Genomic DNA, 15,764 nt, shown 5'->3' with positions numbered 1-15,764 from the left:
GAAGGTGACCGTAGCACAAGCCAGCAAGGGGCTCAATAGCTGAGGGACCCACACAGGCTGCGGGCAAATTGCAGTTGGGGGACTTGCATAGGGCGTGGGCTGCTGGAGACAGGCTCGTAGGAACCAGGAATTGGAGTCGGAATATGAGAGGGTGCTGAAGGCAAGAGGGTCTCCCGAAAGGCCTTGGGCACTGAAAGCTTTCCGATTATGTCGGAAGTTTGGATCTGGAGCTCGATGAGGCTATGGGTGCATTGGAGGAGAATCCACAGACACAGTGACATTGAAGGAACACTCTTTTGCTTCTCTTTCTCTTTCTTGTACTGCGAGGGGCACTGGGTGACATTAATGGAAAATATTACGTGTTCTCTACTATTACATAACATTAAAGAATCTTGAACTGGAAAAAAAAGTTTGGGAACTCAAAACAAGATTTAAAAATAGCTTTATATTTGTATTCCCTAAGTTATTTTGTTTCCTCCTTCTGTTCCATCAAGAAAAGTCCTTAATGCAACTTCATGAGGCAGATTTTCCTCCCCAAGGAGGCAGACTATTTATTGAACTTGGGTGGGTTTCTTGGGTGGGTTTCTCAACATCTTCAAAGTGCTGCATTTTTGCAGGCTTAAGCCAGCTTCATTTACTGTGCTGCCTGTGGTATGGGCTGTTCCTGACATGAGTCAATTGACTTCTCTTGGACTCCAATGAAGCAGGAAGAACATCTGCAGGTATCCCAACTGTCAGATTGGGAGATTATGCCCATCCTGTTAAAACCAGCACAAGTAGAGGAATCTAATTGGTATTAGCGGGAAGGATCTAATGATGTCAATCTAATAATTTGTTTCAAGTCAGATTAGCTATTTATTTAATCATTCTTAGGTTTGTCTGAGCTTTTTGTTTACAAAGCTGTTGCTTAACTCTTTACTATTGGAAAGCTTCTGAACATTTTTGTATACTTGTTGACATCAAAGACATTCAATGGCAATCAATTTTTGTGGACAGCTTTAACAATCTGTAAACTTTGGGATAGGCCCTTCCAGGATGTTATAGTCCCTTTGGGAATGGAGCCAGCTGCTTACCGCAAGAAAGGACCTGTAATACATTGTGGCCAGTTGTAACTAGGATATCCCAGCCAGAACAGGCTACAATGCAGAACAGAGTCTGTTATTAATCTTTAACCTAATATAGATGATTAGTACAATTGAAAATATCTTGTCTGGTTGTATCATCGTGCAGTATGGTAGCTGCAAAGCTTCGGACCGAGAGTTAATATAACTGATCGTCAAAACAGATGAGAAGATCTATGGGGTCTCCCTTTTCCATTGACGACATTTATCGGGAGCAGTGCTAAATTCTGCTTAAAGAATTATTGAGGACCCCTTTGATGCAGCACACAGTATCTTTGATCCATTACCATCAAGAAGGAGGTACAGGGATTATCAAACTCAGGTCTGCCAGGCTGGGAAATGGCTTCTTACCTTAGCCTGTGAGATCGATGAACAACATTCTGTAACTGAGTAAATTATCAAAAGTTTTTATTTTAAATTGGATCTTTATGTATATAATGGTTATTATGTTCTGTGTATTGTGTGTGTGTGTGTGTGTGTGTGTGTGTACTGTTTCATTGGGATGTACATGTACAGGCAGATGATAGTAAATTTGAACTTGAACTTCCACTTATCCTATGAGGATCTCAATAAAGGGTTCAGATCTTAAACACTGACTGATGTCTTTTTTATCCTTCTTAACTTATTCAGCAAGTAAGAATTTTGGTGTATATGCCAATAAACTGGATATGGTAGCATGCATGCCACCACAAAGTGTGGAAAGAATGACACACACCCAAGAAGTCAAAGACTGGTTTATTGCACTGGCAGCTCTACTTATATTCTCTCCCCGCTGGTGACGACAGGAATTATGTCAGATTGGACAGGGTTCCTGCTGTTGCTCATTGTTTCCTGCTGTGCTTCAGTCCGGTGGAGGAAAACTGTGATACCAAGATCGAAGGAACTTTGCTAGGATCCACGTAAATGCACTGTTGGACAGATTAATGGAGTTGAGATGGGGGGGGCGGGGAAATGTAACGACTTCCCCCAGGGGCATTGTTTGAAAAGTCCTGACGTGCACCAAACAGCGCCCTTTAAGGTCCACCAGCAAGCATTGGGCTCACAGGAAGTCTGCTCCCAGGAACGGTTGCACCACAGCTGCAATTGTGAATGCAGAAGTGGGTGCCGAAAGTTTGTATGGTGGCGCTTTTCACTGTCTTCAGTGTTGGGCCCATCTTGCTGTTTGTGTGTTGTAGGCTAAGGGTGCAGGACACTTATTTTGGCACTGGTGTCAACAAAGGAGCACTTTCCTGACAGAGAGTCCCACACATGGAGGAGGCTATCACATTGGCCAACCGCCACAGCCATTAACAACGGTTGTTCAAGGCATTTCCCTGAAACACGCAGGGTGGACAGCATCAACGGGCCCCCACAGCCCATCATTGGTGATAGGGGCAATACTGTTGTGTTGGGGGTCCATTCGCCTCTCTGTTTGCTGTGGCCTTATTGCCAGCTGTGTATGGTGTCTAGTGATCTGCTCCACCAAGGCACCATTTTCTTCACTCTGCCTGGGCTGTGACAATCCTGGGGTCGTTGAAGTCCTCATCGGTGAGCAAGAGTCAAATATCCTTGAACAGCTGCTCCAGAAAAATCTGCTTGAAGAGCAGGCAAGGCCTATGTCCCTCATCAAGGTCAAGCATTTTGCTCATGAGGGCAGATGGGGCCCGGTCCCCCAAACTGTCCATATGCAACAATGGTGCGCTTGTGCTATGAGAGCCAGAAAATCCAGGGTTAATAGCTCCTTGCTCTGGACACTTCTACAGGAAGTCAACAACCCTTGCTGTCATGTCCAGGTCAAGCGAGCTCACCATGTAATAGTAACCTGTGTTATCGGCATTGATCTGTTGAAGGTGGAACTGGGCCTTAGCCTGTTAGAACCACACGTGTGGCTGTGATGCCCAGAAAGATGGCAGCTTCAAAGAAACCGTGTGAAGGGCCGCTTGGTTCATCAACTTCGGGTTCAACTGCCGGTTAGACTTACCAGCATCACCAATGTAGCATGCGTGCTACCGCGAAGTATGAAAAGAATGACACACACTCAGGAAGTCGAAGTTGAAGACTGATTTATTGCACTGGCAGCTCTGCTTATTCTCTTCCCGCTGCTGACAACAGGAGTGACGTCACGGCAGTGCCGGCCTCGGATTGGGCGGCTTTTCCACCATTGCTCGTTGTTTCCCTCGTGCGGTGGTCACCTGGGACGAAGGTCATTGCCCCCCCCCCGGGGGGTTTGCGTGGTCGTCATGTTTGTCGGCTATCTTGTGAACATGTCGCGTCCCAGTTCGCTACAATATCATTATAATTATATGCAATTCCTTTTGTTTTGGAGACAGCCAGAGAGAGGCAACTGGCTCTGTTCACAGGGTAGGTCATTATTGTGTAGTCCATAGAAAAATGTAGAGAGACAAGTTCATTTTTCAGATCAAGTTAATTACTCTTTTCCCGAACACATACTTGTTCTGACAAAAGTTTATTAACTGTTGTGTCTCTCTCCTGATACTGCCTGATTGACTGAATATTATAGATTTACATGATTTATTCTATTTGACTTTTGCCTTGTGCTAGTGCATGGTCAAATATAATTTTTGCATTAGAAGTGATATAACTTGTGTAAGACAATCAATTATATCATTGTGTGTTTGGAACAGTACATGTATATTTTCATCAATGTGAATCACTAACAAATTGAGGGTGTAAAAAGAACCCATGTCTACCTTTTAAAATGAAACTTGGGACATGTGAAACCTTTGGTATTTTAGGAGATTCTCCAAACTATTAAATCACATAATGGTGATTAAATCACATAGTGCAAAAGAAACTCTTGTATCCTGTTGTATATTCATATTGTTCCATTGAACCACACATGTATAACTTTGTGAATGAACTATAGTTAAAGATTTTTTTATCCCATGAGTCACAGCTTATTAGGCTATTTAAAAGAAATGACCACATTTGTAATTTGATTATGTATATAATTTATTGGTAAGTATTTAACTTTACTAGCATGTATATTGTTAGATATTTTAAATATTTATTTATCACATTGTAGATTTGACTGCATATCTGTAATTGATTGTGATTTATAATATCAGTAACTAATAATTCATGGTAATTTTTATGTGCAACTAGCTCACACAATATGTAAATGCATAACTTTAAAATAAATATGTTGTTAACAATGTTGTTATTTCACATGATAGTTTCTGAAAATATGGTCTTATATATTCTAGATAGGGATAAAAGGAAACAGGAAAATAAACCAACGAAATAGATTTGTTTTTCATTTTCTTGATATGCAGATATAAATTTTTGAATGTAGATTTAAATTTTACTTGTAGATATTTTTGCAGAATAAGTTGATATTGTTACTTGCAGCAATGATAGTATACTCTAGCATTCACAAGAATAAAGCAACTGAATGACAACTCCTAAGATGTCTTCATCAATTGTTTAACCAAGTTCCTTTATATTATAGGTGGTAAGCCATGCCCTTCTCGGACTGCTTTGCAAGAATGGCGATCGTGTAATGAGCATGGCTGCACAGTGTTCTATTGGGAAGCATCACCATGGGGTCCTTGCACTGAAGATACATTAGTGACAGCTCTCAATGCTACAATCAGTTGGAATGGTGAGAACCCCTGTTCTGTGGGCATCCAGATTCGACAGGTTCACTGTGTAAGGTACAAAGTTGGCCATGTCCCTCCCAAAAGGTATGAGTATTTCCTTCTCAGTGGGTTTAATTTTAATAAAAATATATAATTATTGTAGATATATATATATATATATATATATAATTACAACTCATTGCATTTGAATCAATAATATATGGAAACATATCAATATTTCCATCTTACCCATTTACTCAGGACCTTGGTTAGGAACTCCCCATCTAGATTGATCTTAAGTGATATCTTGAGCATCTTTGTACTCCATTCAGCTCATTTTGTTCCATAGTATTGGGATCTCAGAGCGATCCAAGGACTAAACTGAATTGGTCCCGAAAACAAAGTTTTGGGTATAAGAAATGTTCATGGTTCCATTCCAAAAGAGGAACTTTAACCTGAGGGCTGTTTTTTTTTTTAAGAGGGTTCTGGAGTGCTGCTTGTGAGCACTTAGTCAATCAGAATTTTCACATTACAAGCTTGATAAGTGCAAACCAATCTGTAAGCTCAGTTCAAAATTGAGTCCAGAAGCCTCAATGCTATAATAAATCAGATGTGCTAATTTCAAGAGCTGCCAATATGACTCCCAGAAAATATCTTAGCTGATAGTCTAAAAGACTCTTGCCTGCTGAATTAATTATTGTCAAAAACAGGCAGATTTTCTTCCAAGTTAAATGAATAGAAGAAGTATAATACATGAACACAGGTTTACGGCTCTGGTTTTCATATAGTTCCTAATCTGAGAAGGTTTATTTGAAAAGTGAAGATGATTTATTGCCATCATTTAGAGAATCAGAAAAGTCAAACAACCATTTGTGTTTATTCCCTACACATGATTAGCATTGAAAGAAAAGAGAGAGAGAGATGATTTCCCCTCTCTACTGTTTAAAAAATGGTGTACAATATGGGAGAATGAAAGTAAAACATTGTGATAATCTCAAAGAAGTCAAACTGGAAAAGGTGACATTAAGAACTGATTAAATGCTCTCAGTTTAGTTCTTTCATTACTTTTGTGGCTTTCTTTACTTTTCTTCATCTCTGGTAATTGCTTCATCAAGTCAAAGCATTTCACTTTTATAGCCACATACTCTTTGTATCACTATTCTTCAGTTTCTGCTGTCTTTCTTTCTACTTAATGGCTGATACTCGAATGTGCCATTGCCATGACAGCTTCCTTATATAAAAAAATTTTTATGCGTGATTCCATTCTTGCTGTTTAATTTGTTGGTGGGCATACCGCCCAAGCTTTCTTCGAAACTTTGAAAAAGTTTTTCCCCTGTCACAAAGGGGAAAACTGAATTGACAGAGCTATATTTCAGTCAGTGATATTCACCAAGCTATCATTAAATGTATCGACAAAGGAATGCTGTCTTAGTTCTCAAAAGCAGAAGCAGTCACCATTTGGGAAACAATGAAATAAATGAATGAAAAAGAATAGAAAGCTTCCAACTAGACCATCTGACGTTGGTCTTCATACTATGGGATCTAAACAGAACACTCTCATGTTAAGTGCTATGATTTGTTGCTTATTCAATATAAAAGTACCCCATCTAAAAATTGATTCACATGCTAGATCTGTATTGAAAACATCTTGATGAAGCCTTCATATCCTGGTACAGTAAAACCCATTATCTGGAATTCAAGCAAACAGCAAAAATATCAAGGAAAATAGATACATTTCAAAATTAAAATAAATAATAATTTTTTAAAAGTTTAAAACTGTAAAAGTAAATGTTCTCTGAAATAACACATAAACCATTGGTGAAAATGGGAGCAAATATTCATGGAGAGGAGTGCTTTGGTCATGCTTTGTTTGAATAAAGTTTTGTTGTAATAAAATGGCATCACCCAGATTGAAGAGCTAGTTGATGCTGTTCGCCATTGAGGTGACTCTCTTAAAGTGTTTCCTTATCCCTGCTTAGTAAGAACTTTTATCTTTATTAATGTATTATTAAGAATATTAATAAGGCTTTATCTGTAAACTTGGGGAGCGACATTAATTATGATGCTGTTGTTCATCTTTTGGGTGGCTTCGAGAAAGCAGGTACAGCGATGGTTAAATGTTTTCAAAGAAAGTGACTGAAAATAAAATAAAATGCTTTAAGGTTTACACATTCGTGCAAGTGACATTTGTTCAGTCTAAGTGCAGAATTGTGTTTTTGTCTCATAAACTGTTTATTCTTAATGCAGGTGTATTAGTGGGCATAGTAAGAGTGAGTCTCAGACCAGAAAACTCTCTTATCCAGCATCTACCAGTCTCCGTAGGTGCTGGATACCAGGGGTTTTACTATATATTTTAATTTGAAATTGTGAGTGTAGTGTTATGGGTTATATTATATATAATATTATATATAAATATGTCTTTAAAAGAGAGAGATTGTGGGGGTTTAGTGTAGGTCACCACAAACAGATTGCTTACATCACATCTCATTAAAGTGCAAGAGCTTTGCTGAAGCTAGACATTTAGGCATCAGTGGAACTGCTTTGGAAGGAACTTTAAAAGTAGGTGCAAATAGAACAAAGTCTGGGCTCAAGTGCTGATAAAGATCTTTCAAGGATTGGATTTGGATCCTTGGGAGGGGTTCTGGTTTTTACAAGCAGAGAGAGAGAGAGGAAATAAAACAGGATTCTTCTCAGAGAGAGGGAGAAGTCAGTTCTACAGTGGCTTATGAAGCTTCAACATGGCAAGCTGGCAAACTTGTTGAAAACCCCATTTTGAAGACGGGTTGTGAGTTTTGAGTTCAGCCTGTTCAAAACCCTTGTAATCCTTTCATTTCCAAGAGGAAATGGCTTGCTAGAGTGTTTTTTCCTGAAATAAGGGAAACAAGAAGAACTCTGCGGTAATCTGGAAGAAGATGCTATCATGTGGAAAACCCATGATGGGGCAAGTTTCTTCTTCATGACACTGAAGTGACTGATCGGAGGATCCAATGAGCAACTATATATCTCTCTGAAACCAACAAGAACCTTCCTGAGCTGTAACCATTTACCTTGAAGCACCAGAGTCTGGTGAAAATTCATAAATGTTAAATTCTGTGCACAGTATAAGAATCATCTGATGCTGGTGAAGCAAAGAATTTTCCTGAACATATATACATTACATACACATGTGGTTAGAATTAGAAGAAGGTTAAGTTAAATTAATAGTAATAAGTTAAAGTTTGATCCTGGTTTTATGTTTAAAGAAAATTAAAAGCAACTTTTGTCTAAGTAACAATTTGTCCTGGTGTATTTCTATGGTTGCTGGGTTTTGGGGTCCTCTGGGCTCGAAACAATAGTTTTATCCAATTATATGCTTTAGCAACATAATTGAATGGTACTTTTAAGCACACTAATAAATAATTTTTAAATAAAAACACGAGTGACTTAATCACATTATATTTCTTTCCATGAAAAATAGATAATTAAATTTAATCCATGAAACTTTTATTTCTGTGACACAGAAATTGGAAACTTTTTTATTTAATTTACAGAGACAATCAAAAGGGAAATAAAACCAAAGTAACACTAATGGATAGCATATTAAACATGATGACCAATCTTTTAATCAAGCTGATGCATCTAAATGATTTGAACATCAGGAACAATAATTACTTTATACAATGTAATGAGATATTAAAGAATAGCTTTCAAATTGTTGTCATTCCCTTCGACAAAGAGCCACATTTTAGCTTATAAATGCACTCAGATTTTGTCAAGTCTTGCTATTTAATTGCCCTTATTAAAAATAAATGATGTTAATAAATGAACAAAGAATATTTAAGTCAATTTCTGATTGAGGACAATAGATGAATGCCTAAAGGGCCTATCTCATTGGCCTGGAGACTGGTGGTGACCTGGTGGCGACTCGAGTCTCCACTGGTTGCGGAGACATCTCTGCGACGTCTCCTGAAGACTAGCCAGGTCTCCGGGGAGTCGCGGGAAATTCAGACATGCTCGATTTTTTTTGGAGACTTTTTCCATTTTCCAGCGGGTCTCCGTGACATTTCCATCAGTTGCGGCAATGTCATGGAGACTAATTTTGTCCATGACTGGGGAAACGTCTCTGCGATGTCTCCGAGACCTGTCAGAGACCGAAGAGACGTTGCGGCGATGTTGCAGCGACGTTGTGGAGACATCGCCATGACTTCCGGGTGAATTGGTTGTTGCCCTGGCATCGCCTTGGTGAGAGCGCAAGCCATTTTTTGGTCTCCCAAGATGCCTGAGTTGCCGCGATGTCTCCGCCAATGAGATACCAGTGTAACTATAAAGGACTACAGTGAGAATTAACATTTTTTAGAACATTTAATGTTTAACAAGATTGAAACAAAATGACTCTTGTTCTAAAGTTTATGTTGAGAATGGTAGTGTGAAGTGAGCTTCCAAGGAGTGTTCTATAACCATATCAAGTCTAATTTCTCACGTTGCTTCAGTTAAATCTGGTGGTCTGACAATGCATTGAGTTTGTATCCTAGCTGATGAAGTTTGATCAACCTGCAACATTGAAGTTGATTTTCTCTTTCCATGGATGCTGCCGAACTTGCTGAGTATTTCCATTTTTTTGTTTTCTTTCAGGTTTTTCGCAGCTGCAGTTTTTTTTTTCTGTCTCACTGTCGCAGCGGCTTTTTTCTCTCCTCTGCTGCAATTTGCCTTCTGTTCTTTAGATTTCTTCCAGACCTATTAGCTGTGATTAACTAGTCTTTATCCTTTTCCTTCCACTGGCACCTCAACTACTTGTGTTATTCAGTCTTTCTTTATCTTTATCCTTTCAAAGCCATTTACATTCTTCTCTCTGCCCTTTCTCCTTCTCTGCAACACAACACTCACTCCAGTTTCAATGAAAGATCACTGACTTGAAAATGTTAACTTTGTTTCTCTCCACAGATGGTGTCCACCCGCAGATTACTTCCAGAACTTTCTTCTTGTTTCACACATTTCTAGGATCTGCAGTTATTTTTCTATTTAAAGCACTGAATTGTTGTATCACTAAGCATTAGTGAAGATCAGTTCAATTTGCTGGTCTTTTGATCTAACATGAAGCACAATCTCAGTTTAATGTTTGTTTTTGGTCAATGATGGTACTCCAGTTAATTTTCCATTCTCAAATATGTAATTTATAATCAGAAATGGGACATTACTGGCATTGCTGTGGGCATCATTCACATCAATTACTCTTATGCACTCACTGGGATGCATAGTCCTTGTCCCCAATTTGAAGCTTTCCTCCAGGACAATATCTGCCTGCTTCACAACATCACAGTATAAAGGAGCAAAAGTAGGCCATTTGGCCCATCGAGTCTTCTCCACAAATCCACCCTGAGCTAAACTGTTCTCACATCTAGTTCTAAGTTCCAGCCTTTTCCCCATATCCCTTGATACTTTGACTAATTAGATACCTATCAGCTTCCCCCTTAAACTCCCCCAGTGATCGGGCCTCCACAGCTGTATGTGGCAACGAATTCCACAAATCTGCCACCCTCTGGCTGAAAACAATTCTCCATCTCTGTTTTAAATGGGTACCTTCTAATTCTAAGACTGCACTCTGTTGACATGGATTCACCCACAAAGGGACACATCTTAGTCACAACTACTCTGACCATTCCTTTTATCATTCAAAATGTTTCTATGAGATCCCCTCTCTTTCTTCTATACTCCAATGAATACAGTCCAAGAGCCGCTAAACATCCCTCATATGTTAGCCCTTGCATTCCAGGAATCATCCTGGTAAATTTTTGTACCCTCTTCAACATTATTACATCTCTTCTAAGATAAAGGGCCCAAAACTGCACACAGTACTCCAAATGAGGTCTCACCAGTGCTCCATGGAGCCTCATCAAAACCTCTTCACTCTTATACATTGTTCCTCTTAAAATGAATGCCAACATAGCATTTGGTTTCTTTATTGCTGATCCACCCTGATCCACTCAGGTTATCCTGCACGAAAATCTCCAAGTCCCTTTGCACTTCTGAATTTTGAATTTTATCCCCATTCAAATAATAATCTGCCTGTTTATTTCCTCTTCCAAAATGTACATTTCACAACATTGTATCTCATCTGCAATTTCTTTGCCCAGTCTCCTAAGCTGACCAAGTCTCTCTCCAATCTTTCGGTTCCTTCAACACTTCCTACTCCACCACCCATCTTGGTGTTATCTGCAAACTTTGCCACAAACCCATTCAATCCATAATCTAAATCATCAATAAACATTAAAAGAAGCAGCAGCCCCAACACCGACCGACCCCTGCGGAACGCCACTAGTAACCGGCAACCAACCAGAAGAGGATTCCTTTATTACCACCCTTTACTTCATGCCTATCAGCTAATGCTCCACCCAACCTAATATCTTCCTTGTAATTCCATGGGCTCTCATCTTATTAAGCAGCCTCTTATGCGGCACCTTGTCAAAGGTCTTTTGAAAATCCAAATATACAATATCTACAGCTTCTCCCTTATCCATCCTACTTGAGATATCCTCAAAAAAATTCCATTAGGCAGGCAGGACCTTCCCTTCATGAAACCATGCTGGCTTGGACCTATCATGCCATGGACCTCGAGGTATTTCATATCCTTCTCCTTGAGGATCAACTCCAATAATTTTACATCTACTGATGTCAGACTAATATGCTTATAATTTCCTTTTTCCCTGCCTTCCTTCTTTCTTAAACAACAGAACTACATTTGCGACCTTCCAATCCTCCCGAACCATGTCAGAGACTATTAATTTCTGGAAAATCAATCCCAATGCCTCTGCAATTTCCAAAGCCATCTCCTTCAGGACCTGTGGGTGCACCTCATCTGGTCTAGGAGACTTAATTATCTTTAGTTCATTCATCTTACTCTAGTAATCCTGACTGTACTTAATTCTATTCCCTGAGACCTCTGACTATCAGGTATATTGCTATGGTCTTCCTCAGTGAAGACTGACACAAAATACTCATTTTGTTCCTCTGCCATCTCTTTGTTACCCATTATAATTTCTCCAGCATTATTTTCATTTGGTCTTGTATCTATCTCTCTCTCTTTTACTTTAAATAAAACCTCTTACTATCCTTTTGTATATTATTTTCCAACTTTCATAATGCATCTTTTATTTCCTAATGACTTCCTTTGTCTCTTTTTATAAGTTTTTACAGCTTCCCAGTCCTGTTTTCCCACTAATTTTTGCTTCCTTGTATGCCCTCTCTTTTGTTTTTATTTTAGCCTTAACCTCTCTTGTTACCCACATTTGTGACATTTTTCCATTCATAATTTTATTTTTTCTTGGAATATATCTACCCTGCATTTTCCTTATTTCTTGTAGAAATATCATCCAATTCTGCTCTGCCATCCCTCCATCTACCTTACTTTTCCAGTCAACTTGGGCCAGTTCCTCTCTCACACCACTCTAATTTCCTTTGTTCCATTGAAATATTGACACACCTGATATCAGCTTTTCCTTTTCAAATTTGAAACAGAACTTTATCATATTATGATCACTACTTTGCAAGGTTTCCATTATCTTTAATTTCCTAATCACCTCAGGCTCATTGCACATCACCTAATCCGAAACTGCCGATCCCCTGGTAGGCTTATCGACAAGCTGCTTCAAAAAGCCATCCTGTATGCTTAATGAACAGTAACATCTCTTTTAACAATAACACAATATAGGAACATTGTGGTTTAGAAAAGTGTTTGTTAGTCATTATTGGATTTTAAATTGAACAATGATCTGAAATGTATGAGCACGTGCCTTAAACGATGTTATGTGATTAATGTGCAGAATTAACTTGGATAAGGTGCCTTTTGAAAGCTTGTATCACCCATAGCTCAGGAGTCTAAAATAACTTAAAAACAATGAACATTGAGTAATGGATTGGGCATTTATGGCTAAGATAATGTTTCTTGGCAGAGATTTATAAATCTATGCAATTCACCACCATTGATTGGGATTGTGAATGTTTATTCAATAAGATTATTTAATAGTGAAATCAATATAATTTTGAATATGAAGAGAATCAAAGTAGCTCAGATCAGCTTGTAAAGTGGATGAGACACAGGATTGACCTGATTTTATTCAATGTTTTCGTAGGCTCAGGGGACTGTCTGTCTTAACCTTGCATGTCATTCTCATCCTTGAAAGAAATGATCTTTTAAAGATGATTGCTTTGAACTTTGTTGTATCTTTTACGTCTGATCTTTGAAACAATATTTCCTCATTTCTCCTCTTTCCCACTGCTTTCAGGTGTCCTGAATCATTACGGCCCAAAACTCTTCAACCTTGCCTTTTGCCATGTAAAAAGGATTGCATTGCCACCCCTTTCAGTGAGTGGACATCTTGTCCCACCACATGTGAGCAAGGTAATTATTTTGAAGAAATTATCTTTAGTGTTATTGATTGATTCATTAAAAATAATTGAAGGGCGTTCTTGTGAATCAATCTCCTCCCAAATCACACTTCCACTCAAGTTACGTTCCAGAGAAGCTGAATGTGGAAGTGGATGAGTTGTGGTGAACGTGGCTAATGCTTTTAATTAGAACTGCATTTTTATAAAGTGACATTACTGCCAATAATATTACTTAAATTTTCTGAGTGCATTGAGGAAAGTCTTTCAATAATTCCTTCAACCTAATTTTGAAAGGTTGGAAGACTTGCATTATTACATCATTCAGAGAAATATGACATTCCTGCTATATTTTTTTTCATACTTTTCTTTTGAGGTGAAGTTAGTCAGACTTGTATCCAAATGCAAAATACCACTAATGATGCAAATATGAAATAAAACAGAAAATACCTGCAGGGCAGTAACCAAAATGAATATTTCAACTTATTTAAGAACTTTTTTTTTAATTTTAGTGTCACTGGTAAGAAAACCAAACAGAAACACTGAGCTAATCCCTTAATAAAAATTGGCTTTCCCATTCATCTCATTACGTTCCACGGCTATTGCTAGATTCATTGCTGAATTAGTGGTGTCTATCTGAAGGTGGTAGTAAGCTGCCTCAAAACTTTTATCAGGAATGAAAACCAGTTAAAAGTTTCAAGAAGCAGGGAAGAAAGGGCCAGGGACAGAGAGAACTTAAAGAAAGATCTGTAGGGAGTGCAAAGGGATGGAGGACAGACTAGGTAATACATGTTCCATCTGGACAATTGAAGGAACATCACCTCATATTCCATCTTAGCACCTTGTAATCAGATGGCATTAACATCAACTTCTCAAGTTTCCATTAGATCCCCCATAATCTCTCCCCTTCCTCTATCCTGAGTTCTTCTTTCTTCCAATTCTCTCTCTCTCTCTCTCTTTCCCTTCCATTTTGACTCCTTTCCTCCAGCTCTTGTGTTGACAGAGCCACCCCTCCCCCCAATCAATTCTCACCTTTCCTCTCCTGTCCATGTCCAATTACCATTTTCAGTTTGTGGCCTGCCCTTTCTTCCCTTTTCCCCTTTTATTCAGGTATCTGCTCTTTGCTCACACCTCGAAGAAGGGCTCAGGCCAGAAGCGTTGCTTATATATCTTTACCACCTAAGGACAATGCAAGACCTGTGGAGTTCCTGCAGCATTTTTGTGTTTTTGCTACAACCACAGCATATGCAGAGTTTTGTGTTTCTCTAGGATAGAAAGGGAGAAGATAATAATAGAATAAAATAAATAATAGAAAATATGTCTTGATGAGTGTAGACAGGCAAATACAAACAATGATCTGAAATCATTGGAAATTGAAAATAGACTGCAGGTAATATGAGCTACAAAGGCTGGAATTGCTAATTTATGTTTAAATTGTTGAACTCAGTGCTGAGTTAAGATGGGTGCAACGTGCCCTCCTTTGTGCTTGGTTTCCCCAGTGTAGAGGAGGAAAAGCAAATTCCCTGTCTTCACATCTGGACTACTATATCCATTTCCACATCAGCATTTCCAAATATGCCTTCCATTTTCCATAGTTTCCATATCATCAAAGTTGATACCGACAAAGTAGATGGTAAACTTTCTTCATCTGATTTCTGTATGGGAGCAAAAAATAATGTTGTGCGACTAATGTATTTTGAGAGAATGCCATATGCAACAGGATACAGACAGGCTGCAGAATTGAGTGGAGAAGTGGCAGATGGAGTTCAATCCAGATAAATGTGAAGTGATGCATTTTGGAAGGTTGAACTTGAAGGCGGTGTACATGGTTAATGGGAGGGTTCTTATCAGAGGTCTAAGTCCATAGATCTCTCAAGGTTGCCATGCAGGTTAATAGGGTAGTGAAGAAGGCTTACAGTATGCTGGCCTTCATTAGTCGGGGGATTGAGTTGAAGCAACATGAGGTAATGTTGCAACTCTACAAATTTGGTTAGACCACACTTGAAATATGGTATTTTGTTCTGGTCGCCTCATTATAGGAAGGATCTAGAGCTTTGGAGAGGGTGCAGAGGAAATTTACTAGGATGCTGCCTGGATTGGATAATGTATCATATGAGGCAAAGTTAATAGAGCTAACACATTTCTCTTTGTAGTGAAGAAGAAGAGTCTTAATAGAGGTCTGGAAGAGGAAGAGATAAGATAGACAGCCAACACCTTTTTTCTGAGGGTGAGGGTAGCAAACACCAGAGGACATGTGTATAAGGTGAGGGGTGGGGGGGTGGGGAAATTTTAGGGGAGATGTCATGGGTAATTTTTTTTACACAGAGAATTGTGGGTGCTTGGAATGTATTTCCAGAAGTCATGGTGGACGCTGGTACAATGGGGACATTTAAAAGGCTCTTGGCAGGCACAAGAAAAATAGAGGGTTATGGGAGTGAGAGAGGGAAGGTTTAGATTGCTGAGTAGGTTTATATAGGTCAGCACAGCTGAAGGGCTGTACTGATCTTTGTAATTCTATGTTCATATTAGAGGTTGTGATTTTGTACAATTGGCTTGCTGGTAACCTCCTTTGAAGAAGACCGCAGAGCCCACCTCACTGACAAAAGGCAAAGGAGGAAAAACCCAACACCCAACCCCAACCAACCAATTTTCCCCTGCAACCGCTGCAACCGTGTCTGCCTGTCCCGCATTGGACTTGTCAGCC

At 39.0% G+C, this 15,764-nt stretch overlaps 2 protein-coding genes across 7 annotated transcripts in view; one reads left to right on the top strand and one right to left on the bottom strand.

Moving 5' to 3' along the window:
* Positions 1-15,764, top strand: part of thsd7ba (thrombospondin, type I, domain containing 7Ba) — a 1,034,072-nt gene that overhangs the window by 666,141 nt on the left and 352,167 nt on the right. For all 4 annotated transcript variants that reach the window (XM_069935130.1, XM_069935128.1, XM_069935129.1 and 1 more), the window contains 2 exons: positions 4,573-4,807; positions 12,961-13,076. In XM_069935130.1, the coding sequence (XP_069791231.1) occupies positions 4,573-4,807; positions 12,961-13,076 (351 nt within the window). The remainder of the gene's footprint in view (positions 1-4,572; positions 4,808-12,960; positions 13,077-15,764) is intronic.
* Positions 8,183-15,764, bottom strand: part of LOC138762006 (uncharacterized) — a 38,966-nt gene continuing 31,384 nt past the window's right edge. For 2 of the 3 annotated variants that reach the window (XM_069935133.1, XM_069935134.1), the window contains one exon: positions 8,183-9,012. In XM_069935133.1, the coding sequence (XP_069791234.1) occupies positions 8,570-9,012 (443 nt within the window). In that variant the 3' untranslated portion in view covers positions 8,183-8,569. Of the gene's footprint in view, positions 14,716-15,764 lie in introns of all 3 variants that reach the window. The other variant, XR_011356708.1, reaches the window with a different exon arrangement.

This window comes from Narcine bancroftii, chromosome 4, assembly GCF_036971445.1.
Source record: "Narcine bancroftii isolate sNarBan1 chromosome 4, sNarBan1.hap1, whole genome shotgun sequence".
NCBI lineage: Eukaryota > Metazoa > Chordata > Chondrichthyes > Torpediniformes > Narcinidae > Narcine > Narcine bancroftii.
Note: the sequence above shows the minus strand (reverse complement) of the source record. Positions and strands in the feature narration are given on the sequence as shown.